This window comes from Miscanthus floridulus, chromosome 10 (genome assembly GCF_019320115.1).
Source record: "Miscanthus floridulus cultivar M001 chromosome 10, ASM1932011v1, whole genome shotgun sequence".
Taxonomy (NCBI): domain Eukaryota; kingdom Viridiplantae; phylum Streptophyta; class Magnoliopsida; order Poales; family Poaceae; genus Miscanthus; species Miscanthus floridulus.
In genome coordinates this window covers 19,149,969-19,159,895 of record NC_089589.1, presented here as the reverse complement: position 1 = coordinate 19,159,895, position 9,927 = coordinate 19,149,969, and the positions used below count along the sequence as shown (strand labels likewise).

The 9,927-nt window shown below is 43.1% G+C and overlaps 1 protein-coding gene across 1 annotated transcript; it reads right to left on the bottom strand.

Moving 5' to 3' along the window:
• Positions 1 to 303: 303 nt before the first annotated feature.
• On the bottom strand, positions 304 to 6,112 carry LOC136488125 (uncharacterized). The gene is made up of 6 exons (XM_066485154.1): positions 5,576 to 6,112; positions 3,982 to 4,701; positions 3,138 to 3,882; positions 2,896 to 3,074; positions 2,523 to 2,787; positions 304 to 1,766 (listed from the first exon to the last, which is right to left on the bottom strand). Exons 1-6 carry the CDS (start codon positions 6,110 to 6,112, stop codon positions 304 to 306), a joined length of 3,909 nt encoding a protein of 1,302 aa, XP_066341251.1.
• Positions 6,113 to 9,927: the final 3,815 nt, after the last annotated feature.

The window sequence follows — 9,927 nt, the reverse complement described above, 5'->3', positions numbered from 1 at the left end:
GCAGAGAGAAGTTTCCCTTTTCTTTTTACTTTCCAAGCTTTTGAATCCTTTTTCAGATGAATTTGAATTCCCTTTTTAAACTAGAACAAAATCCAAACTAACTCAACACAAAATATGCACCAGCATGAATGCTCAAGCATGTATTTAACTTTGATATTGATTTCATTTTTATAAACTTAATATGGTTTAAATGCTCACATAAATAAAAATAAACCAATTTAGCCAATTTAAATTTATTCAAATTTTAGGGTGTTACAATTCTACCCCCCTTAAGAGAATCTCGTCCTCGAGATTAGGCTGTGCTTACTCAAACAACTGCGGGTATGTCTTCCTCAACTCATCTTCTCTTTCCCAAGTTGCCTCTGCTTCCGAATACCGATTCCACTGAACCTTGCGCATCTTAATAATTCTGCTCCTTGTAACTCTTTCTGCTGTCTCTAAAATCTTTACCGAAAACTCTTCATAAGCAAGGTCATCTTTCATAGCGAGTTCCTCTAGTGGTATTTGTTCTTCTGGTACACGCAAACACTTCTTAAGCTGAGACACATGGAACACATCATGCACTCCTGATAAACTATCAGGCAATTCCAACTGATAAGCCACTTCTCCACGTCTCTTTAGAATTTTGAAAGGACCAACATACCTTGGTGCTAACTTTCCTTTCATGTTGAACCTTTTTACACTCCTCATTGGTGACACCTTCAAATACACATAATCTCCTTCTTCGAAAACTAATTCTCTCCTTCGATTATCTGCATAACTCTTCTGATGAGTTTGTGCCACTCTAAGGTTCTCTCTAATCATTCTGACTTGGTCTTCCGCGTTTCTAAGCACATCTGGTCCAAAGACTTGACTTTCCCCCGTTTGATTCCAAAACAACGGTGTTCTACACTTACGACCATACAAAGCTTCAAACGGTGCCATCTTCAGACTATTCTGGTAGCTATTATTGTAGGAGAATTCTGCATATGGTAAACTTTTATCCCAACTAGTACCATACTGCAAAGCACAAGCTCTCAACATGTCTTCTAGTATCTGATTAAGTCTTTCTGTTTGCCCATCTGTCTGAGGATGATAAGCGGTACTGAAGTTCAACGCTGTACCCAAAGAACTATGGATTTGTTTCCAAAAGTGAGAGGTAAACTGTGATCCTCTGTCAGACACAATTTTCTTTGGAACCCCATGCAGACACACTATTCTTTCCATGTATAGCTCTGCTAATTTTGGCCCATTATAAGTAGTCTTAACAGGTAAGAAATGAGCAACTTTAGTCAACCGATCCACAATTACCCATATCGAATCATAACCTTTCTGGGTACGGGGTAATCCTACTATGAAGTCCATACCAACTTCTTCCCACTTCCACTCTAGGATCTTCATTGGTTGCAACAATCCTACAGGTCTCTGGTGCTCAGCTTTCACTCTCTGACAAGTGTCACACAAAGCTACGTACTCAGCCACATCTCTCTTTAATCCATACCACCAGTACTTTTCTTTAAGATCTAGATACATCTTAGTACTTCCAGGATAAATAGAGTAAGCTGACTCATGTGCCTCCCACAGAATTGCATCACGAATAGATTTCACTTCAGGCACACAGATCCTTTTCCCAAACCACAACGTTCCATTCTCATCTATAATGAATCCGGGTGCTTTCCCAATCACTACATTCTCTACGATCTCTTTTAACTTCTCATCCTCTAACTGACCTCTACGTATCTCTTGCTCTATCGTAGGAGTCACTTCTACCTCCATAATATTTGCAACTATACCAAGATTCAAGTGTTTCAACTCTTCACATAACTTCTCTGACTCGGGTCCCTTTTTAAAATTAGCGTCATATCTCTTTCTGCTAAGAGCATCGGCCACAACGTTTGCCTTACCAGGATGATAGTGCACTTCTAGATCATAATCCTTTATTAACTCCAACCAACGACGTTGCCTCAAATTCAGATCCGTCTGAGTGAATATGTACTTCAAACTCTTATGATCGGTAAAGATATCACTCTTATGTCCAATCAGATAATGTCTCCAGATCTTTAATGCATGAACCACAGCTGCTAACTCCAAATCATGAGTAGGATAGTTCACTTCATGCTTCCTCAATTGCCTTGATGCATATGCAACAACTCTACCTTCTTACATAAGAACACATCCCAAACCTAGACGGGATGCATCACAATAGATAGAGAACTTCTTACTTAGATCAGGCAAAATCAGCACTGGAGCTGTTGTCAACCGCTTCTTTAATTCCTCAAAACTAGCTTGGCACTTACTAGACCACTCAAACTTAGCATTCTTCTCTAAAAGGGCTGTCATGGGTTTAGCAAGCTTGGAGAAACCTTCAATGAATCTTCGATAATATCCAGCTAAACCAAGAAAGCTACGGATCTCACTTACATCAGTAGGTGGCTTCCAATTCAGTACATCCTTCACCTTGCCTGGATCCACTGCTATACCACCATTAGAAACAACATGTCCAAGAAAAGAGACTTCTCTTAACCAGAATTCACACTTATTACGCTTAGCATATAGCCTATGCTCTCTAAGCTCCTGTAGCACCAATCTCAGATGTTCAGCATGATCATCTTCAGTCTTAGAGAACACCAGTATGTCATCAATGAATACTACCACAAACTTATCAAGATACTCCATAAACACCTTATTCATCATATACATAAAGTAGGCAGGTGCATTGGTCAAACCAAACGACATAACTGTATACTCATATAACCCATACCTCATAGTAAAAGCTGTTTTTGGTATATCAGTATTCCGAATCTTCAGCTGATGATAACCAGAACGCAGATCAATCTTAGAAAACACACAAGCACCTCTCAACTGATCAAACAAGTCATCAATTCTCGGCAACGGGTACTTGTTCTTGATGGTTACCTCATTAAGAGATCGATAATCCACACACATACGTTGTGTTCCATCCTTCTTATCAACAAAGATCACATGCGCTCCCCAAGGTGATGCACTAGGTCGTATGAACCCTTTATCTGACAACTCTTTCAATTGTTTCTTAAGTTCTTCTAATTCGTTAACCCCCATTCTATATGGTCTCTTAGCTATAGGTGCAGTACCAGGTAATAATTCAATTATAAACTCAATGTCACGGTCAGGTGGCATACCTGGCAAATCATCGGGGAAGACATCTAGAAACTCCTCCACAACATGGTCCTGGGGATTAGCATCCTCATCTAGTTGATTCACTATAGCTGTTGGTGGTGGTTGCACTGTCACGCCAACACTGATTCGATCTCCCTTTGGTGTTGTCACTGCTACAACTCTCTCCTGACACTGAATCACAGCTCGGTGTTCTTTCATCCAATCCATACCCAGAATCACATCGATCCCAAAAGTTCTCAACACAATAGGACTGACTATGAAGTCTACCCCCCTTAAGGTAAGACTTGCTGAAGGGCAATAATGTGCAGCAGGTATTGATCCCCCCGGTGAATTTACTAGCATTTGGGTCTTCATTGCAATTAAAGGTATGCTATGTGTTCTAACAAATGCTTGTGAAATAAAAGAATGCGAAGCTCCAGAGTCAAAAAGAACATTAGTGGGGATTGAGTTGATGTTGAACGTACCCATCATAACTTCTGGTGCTCCAACCACAGTCTCAGGCGCCACATGGTTCACTCTTCCAGTGTTGTACGCGGGCTTCTGGTTGCTATTCAGCTTCTGAGGTGTCTGCTGATTCGGCTTCTGAGGGCAATGGTTAGCATAATGTCCCACATCCCCACATCGAAAACATTTATTGGGAGTACTAGGTGCACTGCCCTTCATCGGGGTGGCGTTGGGCGTTCCCTGGCGTGGAGTCTGATTGCCCATTTGCTGCGGTGTACGCTGGTTCCAATTCTGCTGTTGGCTCTGAGAGCGTTGTGGAAACTGACCACGGTTCTATTGACTGACTGGACCTTGATACCTCTGCTGATTATTATAGCGCGGGCGTGTGTTGCCTCCTGAGACCTGTCCCTTCATCTTTCTCTTCCTGTCCCTCTCCAATCGCATATTGTCAAGCACAATAGCGCGGTTCACCAACTGCTGGAAATTAGCATATGTGTTACCAGCCAACTGCAACCTGAGATCATAGTAAATTCCCTTGAGGAAGAGACGTTGCTTGTCTGCATCCTCCCTCACGTCATTAGGAGCATAGCGAGCCAACTGAGCAAACTTGTCGTGGTACTCACTGACGGACATAGAACCCATCCTGAGAGATCTGAATTCCTCCTGCTTGAGCTCTATCAAACCATCTAGGATATGGTGTGCCTTGAAATCCCTCACAAATTCTAGCCAAGTGATAGCAGGAGCATTGTTGGGACGAGCAGACTGATATGACTCCCACCAAGTCTGAGCTGCTCCCTGAAGCTGTCCCGATGCATACAACACCTTTTGTTGATCATCACACTGAGCGATGTTGAGTTGTTTCTCCACTGCGCATAGCCAATCATCTGCCTCCAAGGGGTCAGCGGCATGAGAGAAAACTGGAGGATGTCCTTGCATGAATTCCCTCCGCTTGTCTCTTGGTGGTGGAGGTGCTGGTGCTCCAATAGGTTGGTTCTGAAAGAACTGCATCATGGACTGCATAAACTGTCCTTGCATCACCAACACCTCTGCTGCGGTCATGGGTGGTGGTGGGGGTGGTGGAGCACCTCTCCCACGTCCTCTATTTCCTCCACGGCCAGACATCTGCAATCCAACACGAAACATCACCAATATGTAAGATATAGGCAATTCTGAAAATTTCTGGACGTGATGCAGAATCAGCAGGTCAGAAAAACTGTCATAACTCGAGTTCCAGACATCCAAATAAGATGTTCTTTATACGGTTAGAAAGCTTAAGAAATTATCTACAACTTTCATTTAGACCACATTTTCTGATTCTGACGTTACATTAATAAAAAACAGACCACAACAGAAACTGTCCTCAGATTCCAGACAGCACCAAAGTTCATATTGTGACAGTCGTAACTCTCAGATACAAATAGATAAAAAGGTGATTGTTGTGCCATTGGAAAAACACAGAAGTCTATGTACTTCCCATAAAATTTCATGACCAATGCTCGAGCAGGTGAAAAGTTATAACCAAAACATCACTGACTGTTCCAGAAGACAGCAAGCAAGGAGACAGGATAGACCAACCCGAATTATTTATTAAAGCACTTTTACCCTTAATATTTTAGCTAAGGAACTCATGGACATGCCCACAAAGTTCCCGCACTCATCACAAAGATCCAAATCACACATAAATCACAATAATAATCCAGCTAGCACACCATTAGTTCACAAACACTTAAAAGACTCGACTCGACTCACGATACTAAAACGTGCCTATTACAATGGTTTCATAAACTTAAGGGGCGGCGTTCTTCTTGGTGGAGGGCTCATCTAACTTCTCAAACAGCTTAGGACGCCCTAACTCGGCGTTAAGGCCATCAATCTATTTCTGGTATTCTTTGATCATGTCTTGTGCCTCCTTCAGCTCTTCTTTTAACGCTCCCACCTTATTTGTGAGTTCATGGTTTAACTCAACGGTGGCCTCAAGAGTCTTCGATCCTTTTACCATGACCTCTATGGTCCAACTATTTTCCTTCGGAAGATAGCATGGGTAATACAAAAGTCCATTGTCCTTCTTATCATCAGAGAGATGGCCACGGTAGTAGGCAAGTGCAATGGAAGCAGCATCCTCCATGCTTCTCTCCGCGGTAGCTCGACTGACATGGTGGGTGACAACTGCATCTATCTTGCGAATATTCGGGGTCTTGATCAGCAACCGAGTATCCCAAGATGAGCCAATCAGAGGATGACTGTGCTCCGTAGTATGATACTCCAGAGTGGCTTGCAGGTCTAGATAATAGTACTCCAACATCATTGTCAGCAAGTCATGGTAGAAGGCATTGTCATCAGGCTTCTTGATGCTTAGCTTGTCAGTCCAACCTATACGAGGCAGTGGTTGGAGTACTTCATCTTCATCATCATTGGTCAAGTCTGTGGCCTCCACACGTGCTAGGGATTGAGCTATCGGAGTTGGTGAAGAATGGACCTCTTCACCAACCTCATTCTTCCAGTTCTTCCTCTGGACGTCCTCTCTAGGCTCCATTGGCTCATACACAGCACGCTGTGGTTGAAAGCATCCAACGTACAAGCGGGCAGACTTGCGGTCACGTGTCATCTACAGAAGTTTCAAATTAATTAGAATAGAATCAATTTATTTTATAATAGAATAAGACAAAAGAAGCACAAAACTTAGCAAATAACAAGATGGAGGTGGAAAGCATGAAACAAGTGAAGCAAAGGAACTAAAAACGACCATTCTAACTAGGCTTGCGTCCTACAGTCAACAGGGCTCTGGTACCAATCTGTCACACCCAATTTTAAGAACAAAAGAGGATGTATAAAAGTCTTATGTGCACCCCAGGAACGGTCGCACACATAAGTGGACAAATTGTGAATTGTACCAACACAATGTTTATTACATAGCGAATAGATATTCAACACATAGTCTCAAACATAAATATAATAACTACTAAGATAACTCTCTTGCGGAAGCTCCAGCAGGGACGTCAACTGGTGAACACCAAGCCTAATACTCATCACGATAATCTTCAATCCAATCTTGATCTGTTACCCATCCGGGATTTTTCCAATATAAAAGATAAAGCAAGGCATAAGTACATGTCGTACTTAACAAGATAACTAAGGGTTCATGAGGCACAAATAGCTGACACTGGTTGAACTGCAAGTAGCTTTTATGTGTATGATCAAGTTTAGCATTTATTAGCAACAAGGTAGTACCATAATTCCCTTAACACATGATCATTATACTGAGACAACAATTAGCTTAAAGAAGACTTAGTAAAGCACAATTAAACAAGAGCTCATTTATGGTGTAAGAATCCCTTGGCCGCTCGTGACCGTGAGCACGGCTAGTATACCAGTTTATTAACTCTGCGCAGAGGTGTACACTTTCACTGTGAGTCATGGTTTTACAAGTGCATGGGTTAATTACGTCCAGACACCGAAAACCACATATAGCTACTCAGAAGTTCGTCTAACTAGGAAGGGCCGTAGGGTCATCAGATATAGGAACCCCCCTTCCAAAGAAAATAAAAGGCCGCTTCATAGCAAGGCACAGCAGGACAGAGGCTGTCCTATACCCAACTCGCAGTATCCTCTAAGCCAGCTAGAAGAGGTCTCCCAAGCATCTAGAGCCAGAGCCATGTAGCCCTCACAGCTGTACTATAAGTCCCGAATGATCACTTACAAACAAGTCCTTGAGGAGAGGGAATTAAAACCCTCCTGTCATTGCTAACAAGTCATCTTAAATTGTTTAAAGCTCAATTATCAGTCAAGTATCAAGATCATGGTTGTTGTTTAGCGCTAGCATACACTACCCAAATGCATAAATCCAGGTTTCAAGGTATTCAAGATCAAATTCTAGGATATCCTACATAGGATAACAAAGTGGACACATGCAAATGAATTTTAGTGCATCTCATGAATAGGACAACAAGGAAGGTCCTTAGCTATACTTGCCTTGATCAGAGTTCTCCTGAAAGTCTTGCTGGTCTTGCTGGTCGTAGAAGTTCTCTTGATCGCCAACGTAAACCTCACCGTCTGAACTCGATCAACAACACCAAGCAGCAACATACAATCATCCGAGCAATCATACACGAGGCAAACAAATAAATTCAATTAGAATAGTACACCAACAGAGGCAAACAGTTTTGAAAAGTTCATAAAACTATTCTACACGTTGCTACGATCACACAGACGCGAAGATCACGAAAAACGGAGTTACAACGAGAAAGTTAGGATTAGAACAAGTTTCCCTATTAAAGAAATAGATCAAATCTAAACTCAAAATTTAAAGTTCAAAAACATGGTGACAAACTATATGAACAGATAGATCTCGAAAAGACGAATCTAACGCAAGTTGAACGGATCAATTTGGAGTTAAAACGAAGAAGTTATGAGCAAATAAAGGCAATGGCAAAACTGTAATTAATTAGAACTTCCATTTGAATCTGCAAATTAGAAAATACGTTTCAAAAACGAGAAAACGTATTCACTGGAATACGCCATGGGACTGCGGGTTCTATATTTAAAAACTGCAGGGGCTCTTTATGAAGTTTGTCGCCGAAGGGGTATCTTCCATTATGGATCGTCCGATCCAGATCGGACGGCTGAGATCGGATCCAAAGGAAAAAAAAGAGCTGGCCGGCCAACACAGTACGCCGGCGCGGTGGCGGCCATTACCGGCTGTGGGGAGCTCGCCGGCGTCATCGGCTTGGGCGATTTCGTGCACCAAATTGCACAGGACCGGTACGATTCGACAGAGGAGATCGAAGGCAACTCACCTAGGGCAACGGCGTGAGTTGAGGCGATCCAAGGACGACGTGCCGCTCGCGGTGGTGGACGGCGGCACTCTGCAAGGTTCGGCGATGGTCAGAGACCAAAACCGAGCGAAAAACAGAGAGAGGAAACGTCCGGCGGCTTCGTGAGATTAGTACGAAGCTCGGCCTCTGGCTTACGGTGACGAAAGAGCTGCGGAACGTCAGGAACAAGCTCAGCAGCTTCGATGCCTTGCGGCTAGGGTTCCGGGTGCTGCTGCAAACCTGAGCGCGTGAGTGAAGGGCGGCGGTTCGCTTAGGGTTGCAGAGGGCGTCGCGGACGCGGACGCTGGGGGCTTTATAGACGACACGGCCTGCGGATTGCACCGTGACACGAGGAAATCGCGTGGATCAACACCGGGTCGGTGTCCACTTCGTTGCCGACTCAGAGAGGAAGACGGGTGCGGGCCCCAGCTGTCGGTGGCACAAGGAGGCGGGCTGCTGCGACGCGCGAGCGGCTGGCTGCATGTTGGGCCTCGGCTCGGCCCAGAAAGAGGAGAAGAGGAAGGAAACCAGGCGGGCCTACGCTGCGGGCTTCGGCTGCTGGGCTGGCCTGCATAGCACTGGGCTGAGGAGGAGGGAGCAGGCCGACTGGGCCAGAAGCCAGGCAGAGAGAAGTTTTCCTTTTCTTTTTACTTTCCAAGCTTTTGAATCCTTTTTCAGATGAATTTGAATTCCCTTTTTAAACTAGAACAAAATCCAAACTAACTCAACACAAAATATGCACCAGCATGAATGCTCAAGCATGTATTTAACTTTGATATTGATTTCATTTTTATAAACTTAATGTGGTTTAAATGCTCACATAAATAAAAATAAACCAATTTAGCCAATTTAAATTTATTCAAATTTTAGGGTGTTACATCCCGACATACCTCCTAAATTCTAGTCGCTTGATCCAAACGTCCCCTTAGCACGTTTGTGCTACTCTTCTCCCGTCGAGGACCGTTTGATGTGTCTAAGACCCTGTTTGGTTTTTACAGGCCCTCATAAAATTCCTGTCACATCGAATGTTTAGACACATTCATGGAGTATTAAATATAGACTAATTATGAAACTAATTACACAACTTGCGACTAATTTGCGAAACGAATCTTTTAAGCCTAATTGGTTCATGATTTGATAACGTGGTGCTATGGTAAACATGTGCTAATGACAGGTTAATTAGGCTTAAAAAATCGTCTCGCAAATTAGCCTCCATCAATGTAATTGATTTTGTAATTAATCTATATTTAATGCTCTTTATTAGCGTATAAACATTCGATATGATATGAATTTTAGGAGTGATTAAAGAAACAAACACCCCCTAAAGATTTCTTGAGTTGAAAAAGGACAAAGCAGTTCGATATTTCGAAAAAAACGAGGACAAAGCAGTCCTGTTGAGTCACGCGCCAACGGCTGGGTAGGGTGCGCATCGATTCCATCCGACCATTTGACGTATCCTAGAGATTTCTTCGCAAGCACGAAGCTGTCCTGTTTCAATCAAGCTGCTGAGTGGGGTGCGCATCGATTCTATCAGACC

Excerpts from the sequence above, each read along its gene's own strand:
- LOC136488125 (XM_066485154.1), bottom strand. The coding sequence starts at position 6,112 with ATGGAGCCTAGAGAGGACGTCCAGAGGAAGAACTGGAAGAATGAGGTT. Across the intron at positions 4,702-5,575 it reads GTTGGACCATAGAGGTCATG|ATGTCTGGCCGTGGAGGAAA; the intron begins GTAAAAGGATCG and ends GTTGGATTGCAG. Across the intron at positions 1,767-2,522 it reads GCATAGGCTATATGCTAAGC|TTGCAAATATTATGGAGGTA; the intron begins GTAATAAGTGTG and ends ATCTTGGTATAG.